The 25,175-nt window shown below is 41.4% G+C and overlaps 2 protein-coding genes and 1 non-coding gene across 17 annotated transcripts in view; 1 reads left to right on the plus strand and 2 right to left on the minus strand.

The window, feature by feature from the left end:
• The first annotated feature begins 757 nt into the window (after nt 1–757).
• trnaq-cug (transfer RNA glutamine (anticodon CUG)) lies at nt 758–828 on the plus strand. Its single transcript has one exon. It is a non-coding gene; the product is annotated as a tRNA-Gln (tRNA).
• A 1,244-nt stretch (nt 829–2,072) lies between these two features.
• Nucleotides 2,073–4,186, minus strand: LOC113748354 (patatin-like phospholipase domain-containing protein 2). Its single transcript, XM_027291847.1, has 5 exons — nt 4,021–4,186; nt 3,370–3,430; nt 2,918–3,118; nt 2,614–2,752; nt 2,073–2,329 (listed from the first exon to the last, which is right to left on the minus strand). The coding sequence occupies exons 1-5, from the start codon at nt 4,024–4,026 to the stop codon at nt 2,218–2,220; spliced, it is 519 nt and encodes a 172-aa protein (XP_027147648.1). The 5' UTR covers nt 4,027–4,186; the 3' UTR covers nt 2,073–2,217.
• A 10,304-nt stretch (nt 4,187–14,490) lies between these two features.
• LOC104929550 (unconventional myosin-IXa-like) overlaps nt 14,491–25,175 on the minus strand; it is a 135,000-nt gene continuing 124,315 nt past the window's right edge. For 8 of the 15 annotated variants that reach the window (XM_027291535.1, XM_027291533.1, XM_027291527.1 and 5 more), the window contains 19 exons: nt 24,425–24,522; nt 23,967–24,070; nt 23,597–23,817; nt 23,322–23,438; nt 22,962–23,150; nt 22,569–22,616; nt 22,365–22,476; nt 20,773–20,834; nt 20,277–20,469; nt 20,062–20,190; nt 19,843–19,948; nt 19,419–19,550; nt 18,159–18,282; nt 16,932–16,985; nt 16,204–16,224; nt 15,683–15,917; nt 15,338–15,480; nt 14,978–15,052; nt 14,491–14,629 (listed from right to left, as the gene is read on the minus strand). In XM_027291535.1, coding sequence (XP_027147336.1) covers nt 15,756–15,917; nt 16,204–16,224; nt 16,932–16,985; nt 18,159–18,282; nt 19,419–19,550; nt 19,843–19,948; nt 20,062–20,190; nt 20,277–20,469; nt 20,773–20,834; nt 22,365–22,476; nt 22,569–22,616; nt 22,962–23,150; nt 23,322–23,438; nt 23,597–23,817; nt 23,967–24,070; nt 24,425–24,522 — 1,872 coding nt within the window. In that variant the 3' untranslated portion in view covers nt 14,491–14,629; nt 14,978–15,052; nt 15,338–15,480; nt 15,683–15,755. The other 7 variants (XM_027291539.1, XM_027291529.1, XM_027291531.1 and 4 more) reach the window with 6 other exon arrangements.

Consider the following 25,175-nt stretch of genomic DNA (forward strand, 5'->3'; position numbering starts at 1 on the left):
GGAAAATACACCGGTAATGGGATACGGACTCTCTTATATGCAACAGCAGCTTGTAGATATGACAGGGAGTACTGCCATGATTGGAGCCATATTTGACTTAAGTGTATTAATAATCTAAACCTAAGCTAAATTCTAAATCATTTGGTTCTTAGCCTCACTCACCCAACCTGAAAACATTACATCCAATTTTTTTGTTACAGTATAACGAGCTCCTGGTCCTACTGCAGAGTTTGCATCAGACTTGATCCTTAAAACAGATAAAGTAATTATTGTGATTTTAATATTCATGTGGACAACCATAATGATAGTCTTAGTACTGTGTTTATCTCTTTATTAGATTCAACTGGCTTCTGTCAGAGTGTAAATAAACCGACTCATTGTCTCCAGGTCTCCAGACAGCACACATTTAAAGACTTATCTCTGGGTGCATGTCATGTTGTACACGCTTAACAGTCACCTGTACACAGAGACTGCATCTACTGTTGCCTGGATACAACGTCACCTGCTGTGAGCGAGGTTAGTCAACATGAAGGCTGTAAGTTATTGAATATCTGAACACAGACACTGAGCCCATATATATGACCACAGCACATAAGGATACACGCACACACCACGCACATACACGATATATTACGACATATATGTCGATATATATGTCAGCCTCACAAGAGGGAATAAACACTTTAAAACAGTATACATGCATATCTCCCACACAGACCGGTTATCTGTGAACGCAGCAAAAAGTCTTCCACAAGGTGGTTTCATGGTGTAATGGTTTCACTCTGGACTCTGAATCCAGTGATCGGAGTTCAAATCTCAGTGGGATCTGATTGTAAGGTTAAGGTTGAATAATCCGTACCTGAACTTCTGAAAATGACTCATGTTATCTATTAATTAAATTACAACAGTTGCTCCCCATTCCACCTGCAGAATAATCATGAAATGACAAGTCACAAGATAGATGTCATGGTTAACAGGTTTGGTTCTTTAGCAGGAGGTACTCCTTTTTATACAAGACTTTTAAAATGTTGTTCTAAATATGGTTTAAATAAACACTGTATATTTAATGCAACAAATGGAGTATCCTTGAAGAGACATTATTATGATCGGCTGAATATGAGATAATGAGCAAATTTCAATATCAAGTGACACTAAGATTCACAAATTTAGCAAGATAATGGGACATTTTAAATCCATTTTTCTGAACCAAACTGTGATTTTTAGACAAGAACATGACCTAGTGTCAGCGTCTATCTTAGGTACAGCTTCATGGCATCCTGGGCTGAGTCCTAGTAAGCAATGTGCTACTTAACTATTGGTTTATACTTGCTACCTCAGTGTTGTTAGGCTAATGCTTGTGCTTGTAAATTCTGAGATGACCTTTAATTCAGGTCCTACCAAGATTTGAACGCTGATCACTGTGTGATCCAGCACATTATGTGTGTTACAGGTGAAGGTAAAGCTGAGTGGGAGTAATTCGGGGTCATTGGAAGAGATTTAGGTCTTCTCTCCGAGTCGACAGTTCAGGCCTAGAGGCAAGCTTGTGCATCGCCGCAGTGGAGTCTCACTGGAAAAAGCACAGGATTAGCTTAACCAACAGGCCTTTAGCTCAGAGCACTGATTAAGTCAAGTACAAAAAAACAAACATGATGTTTTTTAAATCAAAATCAAATCAAATAAATTTTATTTGTATAGCCCAAAGTCACAAAGTACATTTGCCTCAGAGGGCTTTACAATCTGTACAGGGAGTGACACCCTCTGTCCTTAGACCCTCGGTTCGAGTGAGGAAAAACTTGCCCACAAAAAACCTTTAACAGGGAAAAAAGGTGAAGAAACCTCAGGAAGAGCCACAGAGGGGATCCCTCTCCCAGGACGGACAGACGTGCAAGGTGTCACATGTACAGGACAAATCAACACAAACATATTGTACAATTACAATGACTGATAAAATGACAATGAATTACAATGAATGATAAAATGACAATGAATTACAATGAATGATAAAATGACCACAGTAGCAGATATGGTAGTAATAATGACGGTAATAATATGCGTAGTGGACGTCGTGCAGGATCACAGCAGCAGCCACGATCCACGAGAACCTGCTGGATGAGAGAGCACAGAAACTCCGGGGAAGTTTGGTTAGTAAAGCATTGCAGCTTGCAACAGGCTGCACATTTCTGAAGATCTGGACAGGAGATATGATTATTACACTGCCTACCTGTCATAGTCCTCCACCTCGCCCTTCCAAGCTTGTTTGTATATGTCTACAGCCATGCCATAGAGCCGGCTCATGTCCCTTGGTACATCTGGGATGCAATTTGCGAGTCTGAAAGGAGCACATGAGCACATATTGACAGTGGTAGAATGAGTACCAAGATGTTTTACATAGCACTACCACTAAGGGAAAAGTATCAACCTGTGGTTCCAAATTATTAATACAACCAGGTCGAGGGTATTCATCAATTATCTGTAGATTTTGTTATAACCTGTGGTCTACAGTACAAAACAGTTGGAGATGACAAAGATGCTGTAATATGATTTGATAATCATATTAGAGTTTCTATTACAGTATCTTGATAATCACAAGGAATTCAGGCTAGTTCACTCTACCTCTGAGCTAGAGAGCTGGCGGACCCCATGGGCAGAATACTGGGGATCTGCAGGTAAGAGGTCACTTTCTTTGGCAGGTACGTCATGTGGGACAACAGACCTCCAGCAGCATGTGTCTCTCTACAGGCCTCACACAACGCTGAGAAAAATACAGTGAACAACATTACATATTTAGTTCTACTGCATTAAATGTACTGTACTGGCTCAGTAGTATAGTACTACAGTTCTGTCTGTACTAGGTTTCTTCTCCCCAAACAAGGAGGACTGTTGATCATGTCATCTGCCCTCCAGTGACAGGCCTTACCCTTTTTAATGTTAACTGGGAGGTGTTCTATGAGCTGTGTATCCAGCCACCAGTGCTCTTCCTGAGGTGGTTCCAGTCCATTGTGTTCTATGCTCTCATTGGATGCTTCACCTTCAGCTGACTTCTTCACCAGCTCACAACAAGCAGGTTTGGGTGAGTCTGTCTCCAGACTTCTCATGGGACACGCACCGCTGATCAGATCTGTGACGGGTATTTAATAAGAAGCACTGGATTACTCACCTCATCAACAACCATGGCTAGCTATTACAATAATGTTTAACAGTGATTATTACAATCAATGAATCACACTTTTTTTGTATAGCACTTTTCATGCAAAAAATGTAACATGAAGTGCTCACATAAAAACATAAAAACAAGCAAACACCCTCCGCCAATCCCCAACCCTCCACCCCAACACCCACAGCTGAACCCCAATTCTAAGATGTCCTTACTGTTGTCTTGCAGGAAGTGGAGAGCATCCATGTATCCATTGTGGCAGATTTCAGCCATTGCCTGTAAAATCAAAAAGGAGCTTGGTGAGGATGCAAGCTAAATCTATAAATCTATAAAATATTGCAGCTGTTTACTGCCCATTGATATCATTGATATGTGTGCTTTATATTTAAAGTTGCAGTAGCCTGACTAATTTGTGACCAGCAGAGGGCAGAAAGGAGATTTTAACCCAATTTCTCTCAGCCAAGCTTCTGTTCAGGCAGGAAAACAAACTTTGGAAACATCTTTTATTCTTTTTTTTTTAACTTCTCTGGAAAGGAGAAGAAGGAACAATAGATGGTTTGGTGTGGTTACTGGTTAGTGCTGAAAATGTTTAAATAGTATACAGTATATTAGTCTCAGAATTAAGCTTAACCTGGTTTTAATTTATTCTTTGTCTGTCTGATATCCCACATAAACAAAATAGTTGCATGACACAGACTTATTTGTGAGCCATTAGTATCAACATTATTAAAGTAATACCACCGAAACAAAATCTGAACCATCCATATTTAAAGTCTTTAAAGTCTCGTTGGCAGCAATATGCAATATATGTGATTCAACTTCATGGAAGTTGAGTGTGCTTCCTCGAGGGCAGAGATCACTCTCACCAGCATACGCAGAGAATGTGATTGTGTTTCTCAGATGACATCGAGGCAGGTTGTCGCTGACGGCGCCGTCCACATAATGCTGGAAAGGGAGGTTGTTGATTGGTGTGCAGCATGGGAAATATATTCAAATCACATGTTGTCTAATATTCAGATTAACAGAGACATAGTTTTCACAAATATATAACAATGGATCATCATCTTGAAGAAATATTAAGTTTGAGGCATGTAAATGAAATACAACCCCAATTCCAATGAATTTGGGACGTTGTGTAAAACGTAAATAAAAACAGAATACAATGATTTGCAAATCATTGCAAACCCATATTTTACTCCCAATAGAACATAAACAACATATCACGTGTTAAAACTGAGACATTTTAGCATTTCATGGAAAATATTAGCTCATTTTGAAATTGATGGCAGCAACACATCTCAAAAAAGTTGGGACAGGGGCAACAAAAGCATAACATGACTGGGTATAAAAGGAGCAATTCAAAAAGGCAGAGCCTCTCAGATGTAAAGATGGGCAGAGGTTAACCAATCTGCAACAAACTACATCTAAACATTTCAGAAAAATGTTCTTCAATGTAAAATTGCAAAGACTTTGAAGATCCCACCATCTACAGTGTAAAATATCATCAAACATTCACAGAATCAGGAGGAGTCTCTGTGTAAAAGAATGTTCCTACCTTGTGACCATAGAAATACCAATTAGAGAGAATGTAAGAATTACTTAAATTCATAAGTTTTGGCAGAAAATACTTTTATTATATCTATGAATAATGAGTTTCAGAGCCTCACTGAAAACTACGGGCAGCATTTTGACCTCCCCAGGCTCATGACTGAACTGACGGCCATGTACAACATGGCAAACTTTGAGGCAAGGAGCCCTGCTGCACTTTCTGACACTTGAGCTGACTGAGAGCATGCCACAGCTGACCATCCCCGTGTCCACCTCCTCCGTGGAGCGGTCTTTCTCGGCTCTGAAGCGAATCAAGACGCACGCCAGGAACAGTACTGAACAGGATTGCCTGGGAGCTTTGGCACTGATGTCCATAGAGAAAGGACTTCTTTTGGAGCTCAAATCAAAAGACAAACTTTATGACGCTGCCATTGCCCACTTCATAAAGAAAGACAGACTAATGAACTTCGTTTTCATGTAACGTAGGCCTATGTTTTAAGCCACCTTGATTACTGGCCAAGTGGACATTCAGGAATTTGTATTTATTTCGGAGGTTGTCTGTAAAAATCCTAGCGCAAATTGCGTGATTTCACAGTGCTGTCCATGGTGATGAAACCGTGTCAGCAGCGTCACGCGGTGACATTCTGGGTGACCTCATTTTATATTTCCAGATTTTGTCTTTAGAGTTTATTTAATTTCAACTATGTAGCCTAAGTAGTCTCCAGTTTTCTGAAGTTAATGTTGAGAATGTTTCTTGTTCTAGAGAATGTTATTGATGTTATGGTCTATATGTTTACATCCTTATCATCGTTAATTAAATGATTGCAGTTGTTAAACCCTTTCAATTCATTGTACAGCTGCTTTTATTGCGATTATTTCTTTCCTTGGCGGTGAAGGCCCAGCTGTAGTGCTAAACTTTAAAGAAAGGAACATTTTGTGGCAGTTGAATGAGTTTAACGGGGCCAGATGCTGAACTTTCACTTTCATTTCAATAGATCTAAAAAAGAACTCAAAACTAGAAGCGTGTTGCATTCATTTGGGAAAAGAAATGCTGTTTTTCCAAATGAACTCAGAGAAAAGCAGTCATGAAAATAAAACATTCAGTTTAATGATTCTTGGAGGAATATTGTGCTATAAGTACATTGCTTGTGACTATGAGACAAATTACAGACAACAAAACTGAAAATAAATCATTATACAGAGTCAACATTACATATGTCAGTTTTATATGTAATGTTAAAATTTATGTCAAATTTTACTGTCATTTCTTTTCTTTTTTTTTCTAAAACATGAATCTGTCAGTCTGTCCAACAACCTGAAGACACATGATGAGAACACAACTGCAAAATGAAACCTGTTCTTTTTTTAAAATGCTAGAGATGACCTGTAGGTAAATCTAGAGATATCCCAGCTGCTAGGATTCCATCTGTTGAACAGCTCCTGCAGCATCCTGGCATCCTCCACAGCATCATGAGCGTTGTAGGTCTTTCCCAGGAAGTGGCGGACCATGTACTCCTGAGAATAACTGCCCAGACCACGAAAGACATTCTTGCTTAGCAGAAAAGTATCCAGAAACCCAGACACCACATGCTGGAACTCTTGCAGGAGGGAGAACTGTCGCAGCACTCTGGTTAGCACGGGTGCGTCAAACCGCCTTGCATTGTGGGCTGCCAGAACCACGGGGTAATGGAAGCCGCGCAGAAAGGTGATGAAGGAGGTAATAGCATCTCTAAGGGGAATGGTGTCCACTGGATCCCCGTGGAGAAGAAGGCTGCCGTCATTGACGGTGAAGCCTGTGACATTCCTGGCGCTCTCAGTGAGGGCTCGGCGAGGGAGGGTGTAGGTGTTGAAGACCCTCTCTCCACAGATGGCCGACAACTGGATGATGTCACACACTGTGGTGTCTGAAAGTAGATATTGAGGATAAAGAAACATAAATAAATAAAGCTTTTTAACCATTGTCTTAACTGTTGTGGATTATGTGTTGGACTTTCTTCTTTTGTTAGCCGTTTGAAGATACCTTTCTCAGGGATTCCGTCCAGCTCAACACGGCAGACTCAGCAGTGCTGATCAAATATGAATCAAGTTTCTGTTCCCCCACAAACCAATGGATGATTAGAGGTTTACATTTATTTACAAAGCTGCTGGTTGCCCCGTCTGACATTCTGTCATGAATTACTTCACCCAGTGAGATCACGCTATGTTTTTAATTAAAGTTGTGTTATAACATTGAGCTGAGGAAAGAGTTACATTTCTTCCATCCCTCTCTGCTCTCAGTCTCACTGCTACACTACGTCACATACAGCTGTTATCGCATTGGTTGCACAAGAAAGGTTAGTGACGGCAAAGGTCAATGTTGAAATCATTTGGGGTGGGGGCAGTCGGTAGCGTAGTGGGTTAAGCAGCCGCCCCGTGTGTGGAGGCTATAGTCCTCACTGCAGCTGGCCCCGGTTCGAATCCCGCATCGGACGGCCATTTACTGCGTGTCACTCCCCCTCTCTCTGCTTCCTGTCTGTTTTCAGCCATCCTATCTTTAAAGGCATAAAAAGCCCAAAAAATTATCTTTACAAAAAATCATTTGGGGTGGCGTTTAGCTCAGTCGGTAGAGCAGCCGCCCCATGTGTGAAGGCTTGCTGCGGAGGTCCAGGCTCAAATCCTGACCTGTGTGGCCCTTTCCTGCATGTCATTCCCATCTCTCTCCCCATGTTTCCTGTCACTCTTCAGCTGTCTATCCAATAAAAAAAAGTTGAAATCATTTGAACTTTTGAGTGTTGGGTGTCACTGCTCTCCCATTAGGAAAATAATGGCACGGTTAGCACAGAGTGGTCTTACCGCTGATCATGTGTGGGGGCCTTTAGAAAGAGAATAAGCTGATTTCCCAAATTTTCAGGTGATAACAGCTGAACCATCTTCATAATAACTAAGCAATCCCTTAAGGTGCCAGTATGCTTCTTCAAAACTATGAAGACTGTGTACTTTGTGCTTTGTACGGGAGGAGGGGTGATGCCGAACTATGTGATGTGCTATCATCGACGGTGTGCCATGAAGCACTGCGCTCAAAGCTCATTTCAAAATAGTTTCAATTTTGACCTCTCGTGCCGATGACCTTTTCAAAGCCCAACCAATGAGATAACAGCTGAATGAGATGTAACGCCGCATGAAAACAAGGGGACGAAAAGTAAAGGAAATTCAACCCTCCCCTGAACTCACTACATTAAAAGCATACTACCATCTCACCAGGAAAAGTTCTGCATGGCGAAATGTCAGCTGTCAGATGGGGAAAATACTAGTTTTGTGAATGGACACACAGTTTTTTATGAAGGTTAGCCGTACCAGGCATACACAGGGATAGTGTTAATGCTTTGTATGAAAAGTCTACTGTAGGTATATAAACAGAAAAGTGACCAGAAAACGTTTAGCTTAGCAACAGTTCGTCCATTCATGTTGTCACATAGAAATTCTGATGTTTCTGGTAATGCTATGATCTGAGCTCTACCGTACTTTGAGCTAAGAGAAATCTCTTATCATGTGGTGGCAGCTCTATACTGACGGAGGCAGTGAGATGCAGCTAAAAGCAATAAAACAATCCCACAGTGAAGTGAACAGTGTGATAAGAGTCTTCTTCCTGTTTGGATAGGTGTTGCCAAGCAACCCAAGTAGCTGGATTTGTGAGGAACAGAAACTGTACTTCCTGATATTGAAAACAGTGAAGTTGAAGTGAAGACTTTCAAACTGATGGCAACAGGCATTTTGTTGTCCAAAGATCACAGCATGTTATATATTATCTGTTCCATATGGAGCCTGATCTTTAAAAATCTAATCTTAAATCTTGAAACAGCATCATCTGTTCCTCTTCACTCATCAGCTGACAGTGAGTTATCTATTTATTTTCTGTGCAGTTGGCTCCCCCTGTTGTCTGTTCAGTCACTGCACGATCATAACTATAACTCCACATAAAAGAGTTGTCTGTCAAGACGTCCTGACGAATGTGTGATGGAGTGTGCAGCCAAAGTTTCGTTTTAGCTGAACACACCCACACAAAGTCATGACTACTGACTCACAGTCAAATCTGACAGTTTCAGTCAAGGCCCAACTCCTGTGACAGGAGGGGTCATTTTAACTGACATACATACCTCATAGGTATTTACAGTTAGGAATAAATCTGCTTCCTTGTTTTCACAATTCAACAAATAATCATTTGGTCTTTAAAATGTCAGAAAATACTGAGAAATCCTGTCAGGCTCTCAGGAGTATGTATTTAATATTTTGTCTTATTTGTATAATCTGTAAGGAGACTTCCAGCTGCACATTTCCAATGTTAAGTCTGCATGTTGCAGCTTTGATTGGAGCGTGTCATGTAGTATGTAGCAGCTGCGTGTAGCAGAGGTGTGTCTGGAACTGGAAAGCAGTCTTATCACATAAAGACTCCACCTGATGGGTGGAGCCATCAGACCGGACAGATAAGAAATGATCATGAAAATCATGATGTCAGCTCAACTGTCAGGTAGTCATACTGGTACACAGTGACAACAGACACTTAGCTTGTTCATTACAGATGATTCACTGACTTCAAATCAGTGTATGTAACCATTTACTCAAATACTCTACTCAAGTATAACTTCACTAAAGTATTTAAATTTTATACTACTTTACATTTTTACATTTCAAAGCAGATATTGTACTTTTTACACCAGCACATTTGTTTAACTACTTACTTTGCAGATGCTGATTATTAATAAAATTATGAGTTATTTATGCATTAAGCCCAGAAGCATCTAAAGTAGCTAAAATAAACTTCATTTTTACCAACATTAACAATGCTTACACAGTACTAACACTAATGATAATCAAGTAATAAGTCTATTACATGTATTATAGTACTTTTACTTTTAGTACTAAGTAAGTATGATTTGATGTTAAATTAAAATTTTGAACATAGGATTATTTTAATCCTGGCTACCTTTACTTAAATAAGAGGTGAGTACTTCTTCCATCACTGCTTCAATTAGGATAAAAATAATTAATAACTTTAGTCAGTGTGTCCTACTCAACAGCAGACTAGAACATTATTTAGACATAAAAATCTTAATGGATGTGGCTGAAAGTTCTGGAAATGGACCTATTATTTTCAACATCACATATAAACCTCAGTAATTCATATAAATATATATTTATATAAAAAATGAAGGTGATGAGACAAAGAGATGGACAGCTGATGTTACCTAAACCAGTGGTCTCCAGGTCAAAGAAAACAATGGTTCCAGGCATCTGCAGGATTTAAAGAAACACACATCTGATGAGATTCAGATTCAGATGTACAGAGTGAACATGACAGAGAGGAGAAGCACAGCTGAACATTACAGTCACTCACCGTGGACACTTTGATGAGGATCAGCTGAGTGGTGGTGGGACAGATGTGAAGTCAGCTGTTGTCAGCTCGGTTGTGTTCATGTATGATGGAGGCAGCGGCAGGTGACAGGCACATCACCCGCTTTCACTTCAGTGGAAGAGAAACTGGAGAGGAAACTCTTTTTTCTGAATCCCGTCTGTCCCCGTCAGCCCGTCAACAAAACACAGCACAAGGCTGGAATCTTCTTCGTTGTTCTCCGCTCTGTTTAGTTTCATTTTTGAGCCGCTGGTGACGGGAAATAAAGGCTTTTGTTGTGGTAACAGTCGCGTACACAGCTTATGTTTTTTTGTTTTTGTTTTTTTAAATCAGTCCATAAATAAACACCGTGTTTACATTATTGATCATAAATTATCCACATAAATGAATACAATATATCAATAATTAATGAAATAGATAAAGTGAGCTCCTCCTCACGTTTTGATTTGTGGCTTTTGTTCTACAAGTACAAGTATATTTCAGTGGAAATACTTTTCAAATACAGGACTATTACTTGTAACAGAAAGTATTTTGACACTGTGGTATTGCTAAAGATCTCAGTACTACTTCTACCACTACAATAAATAACTCAGTTTAAGGTGGACTGACAGTTGGTAACATTTAAGGGAATCTATTGATAGAATAGAAATATTCATAACTTATAATCACCTGAAAATTAGTATTTTTATTATTAGTATTAGGTGGCATTTAGTTGGTTGCAATCTGCAACTTCACCACTAGATTCCACTAAATCTTACATACTGGACCTTTAATAAATTCATAAATCTATACTTTTACTGTCAAATATACAAAAATAACTGTATATTATATTTGATGTCAACATTTAAATACAAATAAAAATAGAGCTGTAACCTAAAAAATACATATGGTATATAGAGTCTTAACACACCTGACAAACGACAAACCTGATACTAACCAGATATTAGTAATAGGCATTTTAACACTGACATTTCGATGAGTCATGGTAAGAAAAACAATAACTAAGACTCCGCCCTTCAAGTGCTCAAGTGAGGCATGACGATGAGTCAGCGTGCACAGTAACCAGGAATCTGAAACTCAAGCAGCTCCAGGGAAACCAGCCACAATTCATTTGAATAAAATTTACACCTGTGATAAGTCAAAATGTCTCCCGTCGAACAGATTCAAACTAAATTCAAATCAACAGTTTCTGTTTTACTGGTCAGTGTCTGTCTGTCTGTCTGTCTATTGTCCATTGTACTCTCACACTGAGATTAGATTTCAACCACATCCAGCACATTTGAGACGAAATGAAACAGAGCCAATCTTATTGCCCAACATCAGAGGCTGATCAGGTGGAGTTTTTGACCACGAGTACAGCCATGCAGCTGATTCACGTGTGTAACCACATGCACAAAGGCGATGGATACTGGCCACGGTTTCATGTTATTCCACAGATCATGCAAAGAAATGCAGCAACTTGCCAGCAAAAAAACAAGACTGCAGGATAGAGATCACAGATGTAACCAATGCAGGATATTTTAGAAATCAGCTCATGCCTTGAGGATACAAGTGGAAGAAAACTCCACGGGGTACCTTTAATTGTGGAACAAATGTGTGATTTGTCCCAAAGAAGACCCCATAATGCATTAGAAATGAATGAAATGACCTGTAAGTGTTGAACTCCTGTCAGCTAAAATATTACTCCACTCATTTGTGTTTGGCTGCACTTTTGCTTTTTTAATAAGCAGATGAATTTCCCCCGTAAAGTCTTTTTTTTTTTTTCTTACAACCATAGACATGTTTGTATCATTAAAAAAAAAGAAGTATAACACAAATTGCACCTTATACATCACCGTGTCCAGAGTGGCGCAGACAAAGAGACACGCTTTATTTTAAACATGACAGACTGACTGTGGCCAGTTAACATGTTGACATGATTAATAGTAGATAATGAACCGTACACAGGATAATATATCCTTTTATAACACATTTTAGAACAGATTCTTTTAAACCAATGTACACCCCAAAAGCATGATCATAAATAGTACATACACTGTGTATAAAAGAGGAACAAAAAACAACCAGAGAAAGCAGAGCATGCCTTCCAGTGACAGGTACATTCACTTTTCTTTTTTTTTGTTGGCTGAATGCCACATTGACAGCCTGGACACGTACAAAGACCATACCGTCAAATAGAAACTTAAAGTTTTCTGACCTGGAATCAGTTTTGTCCTTTCAGCTCACCTCCAAAAGCTTTTTTTCTTTTTCTTTTTTTCTCTAAACAGGTCTACAGTTCACGTTGTAAAAAGACAGCACACTGCAAGTCTCCACACCTGCATTAAAAGTCGAGATCAGCACAGTCTTTACTGAGACTTCCAGCTTCAAGGAAAAGTTGAATAACACTGATTGTGTTGGTGAGATCAGGTCGAAGCTCGCTCCCAAAGTATCTGATCACAGACGCAGCAAGCAAGGAGGGATGTTGCAGCTAAGGTACAGAGACATCATTGCCATTAAGCTACTCAGTAGGCCCATAAATCTGATAAATTACACTGTTTCGATATGGTTATGGACAGAGACAGAAAGAGAGTTAAGAGTACGCAGAAAAACGTGGACGGTCTCAGTTAGTTGCTACTCGTTTTTGTCTGGTTAACAGGCAGATTAAATGCTACTTTTCACAGCCAGAGCCGGGAGAGAAGAGGATGGAAGATGATGGTGAACGAGAAGAAGAAGAAGAAGAAGAAGAAGAAGAAGAAGAAGAGTACTGTGGCTGGCTCAGAGGACATCGCGGACGGTTTGAAAGTGTGGGTGAGTGCAAGAGTTTCCCCACAGGTGCAGTAAAACGCAGACTCATGAAAGATTTCAGAAGTCTGAGTTAGTTTTAGTGTTGTTTGATGGTTGCAGAGACTTTTTCACCTTTACAGGGGTGGGGGCACACTAGTGTATGTGAGTAGAGAAGACCACACATGCACAAAGTGGGCAGGACAGTGCCAGGAATTCAATCACACACACACACAAACACAGAGGAAAGAAAAAATGGCTTTCATCTGACACAAAAAAAAAACATGACAACAAGTCATACATATATAAATTCAAGTCCTGACATGGTAACACTGATGTTTCTGAATCAAACAGAAGGAAAAAGGCAGATACATACAATACACTTATGGCTGATTGACATCTGACACCTCAGGTCGAGTGAACGTGACACCAGCACACTACATAGCACTGTGAGTGCGGATCGCTTTTCCTTCAACTGTTACTCAAGAGCGTGACCTGAGGGAGGGCACCCGGAAACTGGCTCCGTTCGCTGTGAAATAAAGAGTGAAACCAAATGACGGTAAACTGAACGAGACCAGCACAGAAACCATAGTGGAACCTGGATTTCACACTTCACTTTGCAAAAAACAGAGGAACAGGAAATAGAGATTAATCAACATTGAACGACCCCGGAGCAGCACTGGAGTTTCTTCCTATGTACACTTTTTTCCTCTGTAACATAATAATAATATTAATAATAATAATAATAATAATAATGTAACATACAGCTGTAACATATTTCTGTACAGTTTCTTCAAACTGACGCAGGAGAAAGGTGTGATGGAGTGTCGTGCAGCCTTTTGGCTGCTGTGTCCTGTGTAAACATGAAAAGCAGACTTAGCTTGGCGCTGGTTACAGACAAAAAGTCTGCCAGTTCAGTCGGTATGGCTACATTTCTTCTGGGTGGCTTTAACCACCTGCCCACATGCTAAAAAAAAAAAAAAAAAAGATGGGGCACTATCAGATTTGGCTTTGCAGGTGTGGGTTTTCTCTGTCTCGCACCACCCGTCCTTCCCTTCATCTCTCTCTCCTCTGAGCGACCCCTGGGGCTCCAGCAGGGGTCTTTTCACTTTACTCTGTTCCAGCTTCAGTCCTCTTTTCTTTGACAACCTGTCATTTTGTCCCTCTGTGTCACATTTCCAGTCTCCTCTTCTTTTATTCCTACTTCCTGCTCTGACTGGACCAGGGGAGGAGGGGGGTGGGCACACCGAGGAGGGGCAGAGGGCGACACTGGGCACGAACCTCGCCCCGTAACCAGCCTCGTTCAACCCCCCGGATCTCTCCCTCCTCCCCCTTCTCGTACACCCTCCTGCACTCAGGCTGCAGCCGGCGTTTCCTTCCCTCCTTTTGGCTTCACACCATGAACTCGTTGCTGCCGTACAGAACCAGCTGCTGTGGCCCCGAGCTGAAGTCCGACTCCCTCCGGTGGCTCCCTGAGGGCTCGCGTGGTGAGCTGCGGCTGAGCCTCAGCCTGTGGCGGGTCTTACCGGCTCTTTGGCTCCCCTCCTCCTCGGCCAATGGGGCACCTAAACCACAGGAGGTGAGAAGGGGCCCGGAGGAGGAGGAGCGGAATCGGTAGTGAGGGGAGAGAGAGCCAGAAGCGTTGGAGGAGACAGAGGAGGAAGGGTGGTAGGAGGAGGAGACGGTGGAGGTGGAGTCGGCGGAGTCCTGGGAGTCGGGCTGACGGCGCAGAGCTCGTCTGCCCTTTGTGTCCGACTTCCTGGAGCGATAAAAGCCTTGTTCTGTGGAGAGAGCCGCAGTACAGGTGTCAATGCATCAGACCCTCCAAGCTGCACAGCTTTATTCCTCATAAGTCTATGTCAGGAAGAGGTCTGCTATTACTCATCTGCATACAGAATGTTATTGTTACACCATAATAAAGACACTCAAATGTAAAGTTGCACATCTGGACTTGGATCAGTCTCAATCAGTCCTGGTCTTGGACTCGATAAAGGTGGCCCACTAATGCTGTTCATCCATGTGTTTGGTCCAGTGTGTCAGATTTAGAAGGCTCTATTTACAGAATATGGCAGAACTTGTAATATGTTTTGCTATTTACCTGCAAATAAGAACCGTTATGTTTTTGTTACCTTAGAATGAGTCTTTTATATCTACAGATGCCGCAGGTCCTCTTCAACAGTCTGCCATTTTGTACCGCCATGTTTCTACAGTAGCCCAAAACAGACAAACTAAATACTGGCTCTATGGTGGCCACTATGCAGGGAAGCGGAAGGTGAGACGATGCGGCTGCAATCGGCAACTACACCCCTAGACTAAACCCTACACAGTGAATCTTAAAGTAACATTCTGAATGCAGGACATTTACTTGTAAATATAATGTGATTAACTTTAATCAAGCTATTACCTTAATCACTTCATAAACGGTAATCAAGTCATGTTGTGGTGTGCATGTGAAAATAAATATCCTTGATGATTAATAACAGACATACCAGAGGGGTCTGAGGTGGCTCCTTCCGTCTCCATGGTGATGTTCTCAGAGCTGTCTGCTGTCCCGATGGATGCTTCGGATTCAGGGGTCTCATCGTCAGACGCCCGCGGCTCCAAGATCAACATCTCATACGTCAGCTCCTCCCTGCAAACACAAACACACACATGAGACAGACACAGGGGTGATTTATCTGAAATATAATGGAGTGGAAGTACGAGGAGACATGAAAAGAAAAGACAATATTTGTCCTCATATTTGTAGCTGAGTAAATGAATAGATCTGTGCTTTACTAAAACTTTACGTTACATGTTGAACAACACTTCACACATCAAGTGAGACGTCATACTTCTCTTTCTGTAGACTCTCGATCTGCTCGGTGAGGATTCGCTCCTCCTGCTGCATCGCCAGCTGCTGCTCGTTCATCCCAGCTTCTGCTGCATCCTCTCCTCCTCCTCCTCCTCCTCCTCCGCCCCCCCACCACCTCCACCTCCTGCACTCTCTCCATCCACCACAGCGGGCACCCTGGGGCTTAGAGGAGGCGAGGGCACGTGGGTGCTGCTTTGCCGAACACGAACTTTGCTCTGTGAGTCCACACAGAAAATAACAGAGCGAGATGGAGAGAGTGTGTTAGAGGAGGATGATCGATAACAGTTTGTTTATCTGGTTGACAGTGATGGTGCACAGACAGCTCACTATAGACATGGTTACATGTTTGGACCCCACAGACTATACAGATGAGGTATCGAACACAGTTCACGACAGCTAGAAAAACTATGAGGCCTGCTGTTCAATACACACACATACAAACACAGCTTCTGCCACACACACACACACACACACACACACACACACACAGGTAGGCATTACCTTAAGTTTAGCTGTGTTAGGCTGCGCGTTAATAAGTCGTGAAGCAGAAACAGAAAGCAAAGAGCAGTCAGTGGAGCTAGAGTCAGAATGCAGCTGTGTCAGAGCGCTCACTACAAACACAAACAGCAGTACACAGTACCTGTAATGAAACTGTAAAAACACACAACACCTGCCTAAATGTCAGAAGCAAGAAATAATAAGAATAATAACCCATAGGAACAGTGACGCTAGTTTGTTAACATTGCTGTCATGTCTAACATTAGATGGGATGGGACTTAGCTACATCGTGGTGTTGGTGTTGCTTTGGTTAAGTCAGAGTACAAGTGGCTTCATGAGAGTCAACTCAAGTCAAGCAATATGTATTATTAATTATAAATTATATTATTAATCAATGAGAAAACCTGAACAAATGATTTCCCTAAACTGATTTTAATTATACCACAGTGTATCACAGTCGGGTAGATATTAACAAACAACATGTTCACTTTAGGGGTTATTGTCCCCTCGTGAATTATTCAATCACAATTCCATAACAGCGACAACAACTGTCAACTAGGTTGCAACAACAGAAGGTCAGACAGATAAAAGAGAACTAACTTGCAGACAAACGTGACGAGTACTATGGCTGGAGGTGACAGACAGTATGAGTGGACGGATCAATAGATAGACTGACGGACAGGACAGGACTAGTAGTGGGCGGGCACATGGAGTGGCAGGGGCATACATACCGGGGTGGCAGTGCGGGTTATGCTCATAAACCTAACAGCAATTAGTACAGGTTTCTGGAAGGAGGGGGAGGGGGGGAAGGAAGGACAGGTTAGGGTTAAGGAGTAATGAAGGTTATCAAGTAAGAGCGGATTTGGTGATTTGCGTGTCAAAAGATGTCGAGGCATTTCAAAATGAGCTACATTTGGTTGTTCAGGCATTTTAGTTAAATAGAACTACTTCAGTTTCCAGGCAACAAGTGTCACCTTTTAACCTACTTTTGCTAAGTTTTAAAATGTCCAGACATCTTTTGAGCTGCAAACAATTCAAACCATGCTTACTTGGAATGTTTAGATAGATACAGTCGGCTGGGAAGTTTAGGAATAACAACATTTTCCCGATCAGTGTTTGCCAGAGAGACACGTTACAAAGCTTGTTGCTCCTTAGAGAGCACAGTCATTTCATTCCTTGTTGAAATGTAGTATATAAAGTTACACTTTGGATTTGATGTGAGTCACTGCCTCTGCTGCTGCTGTTTACATGGCAGCTTACAAGGGGAAGTACTTTTTTTAAGTTCAGAAAAAACTTCAGTTGAACAACAAGCAATTTCCCCGATTGTTAATAAAGGCCAGCTGTTCACAGCAAGACATATGTATATTTTTGTTGTTGTGACTAAGAAATGACTAATATGAGCAACATAATATTTTACTGTACTGATCACATTTGGTAAGTATGTATGTAACTGTCACTCTTAACACTCATATTTATGTTTTTCTCTCAGTAAAAGAAAAATACATTTAGGCCATTTTTAACATCTACTGTTATGTTTGTGTTACTAGAAATAGAGAGGTATTAGTGAACATATAGAAATATAACAGGGACTTCTTGATAAGAAGAATATTTTTTGTAAAGTAGTCACTGTGTCTTGCCATGTACATTTTCAAGCTCTATCCCTTTGAGAGTGTTTTGTGTCAGCGTTTTGCTCATGTGACAAAAACACAGCAAAGTCTGTGGATGAAAGATGTGAAGGAACACAGAGGAATGAACTCCTGCCATGGCCGTGTCTAAAACCATGCCAGCTGCTCACAGAGCTGAAAAACTGTCACCATTTAAATGATGAGTGAAAGGAACAGGTAGAAAAACATCCACGTCAACGTCACAGTAATATCTTTAGCGTGAGGAAGTAACTCTGCATAGAAGCCCCGGCTGGGCGGGCTGTTGTCAGGTGATTGACAGCAGGCTGATCTTACCATGGACTTCCTGATGTGGGTCAGTCTGCTCTTGGCTTTGCTTTCTGCAAACTCCAGACTGCTGATGTCCTTCAGGCGTGCTTTGTACTTGTTCATCTGCTCGTTGATGATCAGCTCCACACACCTACGGGGAAGAAATCCATTTAGAACAGAATTCAATCAAATATGTGCATGTAGATCAGACTAGTGATTTACTAAATGGGGTTGCACCATTAAAACCTCTTCGCTAGTAAAGATTATCTAAATGAATTATTAAGTGTATTGGTCCTTCCAGTAAAAAGCATCGACTACTGAAACAGGAATTCACTGTAGCGTAACAAACTGTAATACATGTTTTACAGCAGCAAACGATATTGTGTAAATATATGATTTGTTTTTATTAAAACAGGAAGACACGTGGTCAAATAGTCAATTTTGCTCATGAAGGTTCCTCACTGAGTGAAATGACCCTGAAGTATTAACGTAGCCGCCATGATAAGAGCTGTTCAAATTCTCAGACTGTTAGGGGAAGGAGCTTCAGTGCTTTCTTTGTTGTCTCCTTTAGCATACAGTAGGATACACCAGACCATCCTTTACGAAAGGAAAGGAAGTAATGTCGTCCCACAATTCCTTGCAGCAGCTACAAAAAAATCTTTGCACTGTTCAGTCATTCACAACCAGATATGAAAAAAAAGTATAATGTAATGTATTTAAACAGTGTGATGCAGCCTGCAGCAGAGAGAGCGTGTGAATATGAACACACGTGTTGACGTGATGTAAAAACTTTAAACATGAAGTGTGTTCTGTTGTTGACTGTGGAGCTGCGTTCACACACACAGTAAAAACTGTTTCTAACTGTGACATGCAGTGTCCTGCAGATCATCATCAGTAAGCCATTAGTAAGCTAATGTAAGCATTGTCAGTTCACATCAGTTTGTCATGAAGGAACTAGTATGTGTGTGTTCATTTACAGTAGCAATGTGCAAATCTCCACTGAGGAAATGCTTTCCAACGAGGATAAGACTGACTTTACAAATGGCTCCGACAGAAGAGCAGTCAAAGCCAAAGTTTTATTGAGTCTTCAGTCTTTGTTTCAAACGTTGTCCCTACAGGCCTCCAGACATGTTTTCTGACCATCAGTCAATTAAAGTCATGGCAAAAAAAAAAGCTCCTGTTACTCAACTGAACACAGAGTATGAGGTAATGAGAAATAATGTATGTAAAAACAAAACCTCATACCTGCATCTTCACAAAAATACAATACAATACTGGTGGACTTACGCCGTGGTCTTGCTGATATCTTGGACGCTCTGCAGTGGGTCAATGGTGTCGGGGCAGCGAAGGATGCAGGGAGCGAACACGATGGCGAGCGCGTTGGCCGACATCCTGTTAGTCTCCTCCTGCAAGGCGATCCTGAAACACACCACCGTACAATCCTGTTACTGTACTCCTAATGTTAGACTTAGACAGCCATTCCCAACACGCACAACAAGACAGGATGGCGTGTGACTAAGACAGATAATCCACCGTGTTTGATAATCAGAGAGAAAAACAAGAATCTGAAACCACAGCTTCAAATATTAAACTGACATTTTGCTCAAAGGCAAAAACATTTTGCAGATCTCATTTCAAAACCCAGAATTCCGACAGAGGCCATCTTGCCTGAGGCTGTAGAGCACATGTTGATTATTATCTCATCACTCACCTAACCAGATGGAAGATGAGGCGCTCCAGTGTGCTGAGGTGTGTCCTGCTGAGCTGGTCAATCACTGAATACACCCCTCGTATCACCTCCCGCTTGTCTGGCTGACCTGAAAAAGAAAACAAGCACACACCATCAGTAACCAAGTAACAGTTCGCTTTCTTAAACTGACCCTCAGCTGGAGGAGCCTCTGGACTGTGAGAGGGGCCAATTCTTGCTTACCCATGGCCCTGAGGAACTCCTCATACAGTTCAAAGGTCATGAGAGGGCTGGGCAGGTCGCGGAGCCACTGTTTGAGAACGCTGGCAATGACGTGGATGTTGTAGTCGTCCAGACTCACACTGTTCACATCTGGAACAGAGGTTTGTCCAGGTAAAGCGACTTTCATTCATGTTTCCCTTTTTGTGAGGAGAAGAAGAAGAAGTAGTCAGTCTCACCTGTGTCCAGCCCCTGGCGGAGTTCTTTGATCTTATTGGTGGAGCCCGACTTCCTGTAGATCCCCTCTGTGTAGAGGCCGTGCATCTCGATGTAGTTGATGAGTTTCTCCACCAGCTGGGGCACTGTTCGCTCCTCACTGGTCAGACGAGACAACTCCACGCCGAACTGCCGAGACGACAGCTCCGGATCGTACTAGAAGAACACAGAAACACAGAAAGACGACGGTTTTACAATGAGCTTACTGTACTGTAACTGTATGTAACTGATGCTACGACATCAAGACAGATGACACAATGAGTAAGTCACTCAGTAATGTCTATTACACAGACATATCTTGTAAAATCTTGTAAAAGTGTCAAACTACATCAAGCAGGCAATAATCTAATCATTGTTCTGATCGGTGTTCAAACTGATTACATCCACATTGATTGCTGTTTTGAACACTATTATCATATTAAAGGATAAAGATAGTGAGCAAGAAAAATGTCCTCCTACCTTTTTGCTGCACTTAGTGGTCATCTTGGAGCAGCACTTCCTGTGGCAGGCGTAGCGACACACTGCAGAACAACACAACACACATCAGACTGACGGCATTTCTCTGAACCTCTGCACAACAACAGCTGCAGTCAGTCAGTCATGACCTCAAAGACTGAGACTGAGGCAGCGGCGGCAGAGAGTTTAGATGTGATGCACGCCGCTCACTGAAATCTGAAATGCAGATGGATCTTGTAACTAGATAGAAGATAGATTCATGAAAGGAGAGGGAGAGGGTTTAATCGAATCGAGTGTGAACGGGTTGTGTGTGTGAAAGGAGTGTGGGGGATAATGTGCTGCGGTGGAAATAAAAACTACATACATGGGTGTGAGTGTCTGTGGGTAAGTGAGTTAGGAGAACATTAGGATCTGCTGCTGCTGCTGTGTGGAAGATATTTATGACCTGCTTTCAGGCTGAATTCAAGCATGCAAAGAGAAGGCAAATAAATACTGAGTGATAAATACATTCATCTTTTAAATTAAAGCTTCACACACATCTAATGATTTCTAATTATTAACTCCTACAACGTGACTTCCAATCATCCATTTTCATGTTCCTATATGGTCACGGCTGACTTTGGACTTTTCCAACTAACTGTGGAAAAGAGATGGGGCACACCCTGTGCCATCACACACAGAAAAATAATCATTCACACCTACAGATGATTTAGAGTCACCAGTTAACCTGTTAAGTGCATGTTTTTGCACTGTGGGAGGAAGCTGGAGTACCCGGAGAGAACCCACGCAGAGACAGGGAGAACAAGTCCACACAGAACCAAGAACCTTTTGCTGTGAGGCGACAGTGCTAACCACTGCATCTGTGCTGTATCAGAATATGATATACTTAAGGAAAAACACAACTTTGACTTTCACTAAACCCTCATTTTATGGTGTCTCCAGTGTTTCCACTTTGTCGCGAGATTTAGAGATTTTTCAGACCCTTTAACTGACTTATTTTCTAAAAAAGCAACATGAGACAAATTTACTGGCTTATTCAGATTATCAGGGGAAAAGGTGAGACATATATATGATATTATAATTCATTTCCATGCATGCTGCACAGCCCTTCTGCCCACAGCTCTGTGGTCTGTGCCCCTCCTCTTGCTCTGCTCACAGGCAGCAGGAGGTGTGGTGTGGAGGCAGGAAGTCTTTCTCTCAGAGTCTCTGAATTGTCTGCATTGTTTCTAAATATGTAAATAGTTTGTCTCAACTTCTCCTTCCCTTTTTCAATATTCTTAATTTGTAGATTTGTAGATTGATTTGATTTATTTACATTAAATATATATGATGTCCCTGCAGTGAGTTTGTGATTATTTGGATCTACCCGACCTCTCTCACTGCAACCAACAACCACTAACTATGCAACGCTAACTTTAACTGTGCAAATTGAATGTCTTAGATCAATAAATCAATACGCAAATTAGGATATCACATCATCTGTAATATGCTAATGTGACCTTTAGCAACATTTAAAGTTAGTGTTAGCTCCATCCATTGGAAAAGAGTTATAAACTCTGTGTGTGTGTGTGTGTGTGTGTGTGTCCACTCCTCACGTTTGCAGACGCAGGCTCGATCCATCATCCAGATGAGGGAGGAGCAGTACTCGCAGTATGTGGGTATGCTGTACTGTGTGGACTTGAAGATGTGGCCGTTGTGTTCTTCCACCTGCAGGGTGCAGCAGAGCCTCCAGTCAGCTCAGCTCCATTTTTGCTTTTATTCCAAAACACATATAAAGTTTCAAGAAATTTTCAACTCACAATGTCCGTTTCCTTCTTCCTCGACTTCTTGCGTTCACGTTTAGGAGCCTGGACAGAGAGAAATATGATTTTGTGTATTTCTTGTCATTTCTGCGCATATAATAAATTCTTATTAATAGATGATATTTGTATTGCCAGATGTCGGAAGCTTTAAAAGATGTTCCTTCCAATAATTAAACCATAAATCTCTGATCTCTCTTATGCTATAAAGCTCTGCAGATGACCCATTGACCCTGAGTGTCTAGAGGTAAATTTCATCTGCATTTGATAATAAATTTCATTTTAATACTTTATATCATCTGCATCTATTACTTAAAATGTATTGTGTAGTGTTTTTATGTCCTGGCAAGGATTTCTGTTATTTTCTTCATTCATCCACTTTTTTATTCTTACCCTGCCGATAGTTCCCTCCATGGGCTTAAACTCGGTCATAAACTCGTCCAGGAAAACCTTGAAGGTGTTGACCCACACCTTTACCGGTGATTCACTCCAGTCCCTCTGCTCCAGACGCATGGATTTCTCCAGGATGTGCTCGAACAGAGCATAGAGATCCTTGTAACGAATACTCTTCCCATCATCCATCTGGTGGCGAGGGGGAAAGAAAATATTTGGGGGGAGGTCATCAGTGCTCTTTGTGTTATGACAAATGAATCCTCCTATAGTTTCACATCAGTAAACGTTTACAGACAATCAGAGAAAAGTATCCAAGAGTTCATTAAATATAACAAAGAATAAAGAGCAGCAAGGACTTACAGCCAGGGCGGTGGAGTAGGAGTTAAAGATGTTGATCCTGAACTCCTTCAGTGCTTTCTTGAAGACGACATCCACCATGGTGTCTTTCTTACCATCTTCAGACTCCAGGTCAGCGATCTGGAGGGACAAATGATTTTCAAGCAAACAATTCAAGTCAGGTGATGAAATGTGAATAAAACAGCTGATGCAGCTGTTTACTGGGACAAAATGAGGCAAACTTTTCTTTAAAAAGTGGAAGCAGCGCTGTGTGCACAGGTTCAGGTTTGCACTTTCACCTTCTTCATGAGGAAGTCATTCATGCTGCGGTAGTCGTGGGCCGAGGTGAGGATGTGCAGTGAGTCGTTCTGCCACTGGGCGGGTTCCAGAGCGATGCTGCTGATCTTCACACTGCGACGCCTCTTCATCTTTGGAGACGGCTCCTTGTTCTCCTTACTGTCCCTGACCACCCGAGAAGAGGCAGCCTCCAAATCTGGACTGTGAGGAGGAGAAGAGCCTTCTGGGAGGATGGACCCAAAGACGGAGAAGGAGGTGGAGAGACAGTGAATTACTTAAAATGAATTGTATCTTACATACATGCGTGTGTGCCTATACATCTACACTCAAAGGTGAAAGACAGCTCAGTGTGTGTAGGTTTTTTTTTTTTACCGTGTGTCTCTCCAGACTCACTCCTGCTGGCCTGCTTCTCTCTCGACAGTTTTTTCTCACCATGCTTTGTCTTACTCCAGAATCTCATCTTTCCTCTCATCCTGCTAAATCACAAACACAAATTATTAATTTAAGCTGACATAAAACACATTAACAATAGATAAATATCCACTACAAAAGACAAAGTAAAGAACATAACAAAAAGTTATTTAGGTGAGAAATGCATTACTGCAAGTAAATATAAGGTCACACAATGTATTTGTGTGCTGAACTCTTTTGTACAACTAAAATAAGTGAGCTGAAACAGACAGATTTAACCTCTTGAACGTGTTCATTTTCTTTTTCTACAGCCTGTAAAAGCTGATGCAGCCACTAAAACATAAAAGTCTGAGGTCATCAGGAGCATTTCTGTGTAAAAACTATTTACTTCGAGTAAAAAGGCATTTAAGTGATCTTACCTTCCATCCTGACTGGAGGTTTTCCTGAGGACCTCCACCTTGCCCAGGTCTCCTGACGACATGGTCTTATGGATCTTCTTCTGGTCTTTGTGAGATGGCTGGAGAGCAGAGAAATGTATGAACATGTATTTCAATTTCAATTGCTCAGTTTCCTGTTTAACACAGTTTGGCTCCTCTGTGGAGCCTTATGGACAGAAAAATTATGTTATTATGAGTTACATGTATACTGTTTGTTCTATAACGTAGAGAGTAGAATGCTTAATTCTACATCACTACTACATAGCATGACTACACATTGAGGTAAGTTATTTACTTATTATAAATAGCATTATTTATTTCCTGCTTCTAGTGATGCTACTGAATGTATACTGATGTAATGAATCTACTGAGTATGAAGAGGTTGAGTGAAATCAGCAGAGTGTACTGCTGATATCAAGAGAGAAACAGAAGTCATGCTCGTAAGATCCTGGTAGAAAACGACGTTGTTAGTGAGAAGTTACTCGGCTCGAGGTTTGGACGGTTCCAGCATGCAACGGCAGCAGCGGTCGGCGTGCAGTGCGACGCGAGGCATGATGTGTCGTGTTGTCAAAATATGAATGGACAGGATCTTCAGTCAGTCCTTGTTGTCAAAGAAGAAGAAGACATAGGGATACCTTCATATGTGGCATTTTGAGTTTTAACCTTTTATTTTTCCTGCAACACATTGAGAGCTTTTCTTCTTCATCTGTGGGTAAATGACTGACAACATTCA

The sequence above is a fragment of the Larimichthys crocea genome, chromosome XIX, assembly GCF_000972845.2.
Source record: "Larimichthys crocea isolate SSNF chromosome XIX, L_crocea_2.0, whole genome shotgun sequence".
In the NCBI taxonomy this organism is placed as follows: Eukaryota; Metazoa; Chordata; class Actinopteri; family Sciaenidae; genus Larimichthys; species Larimichthys crocea.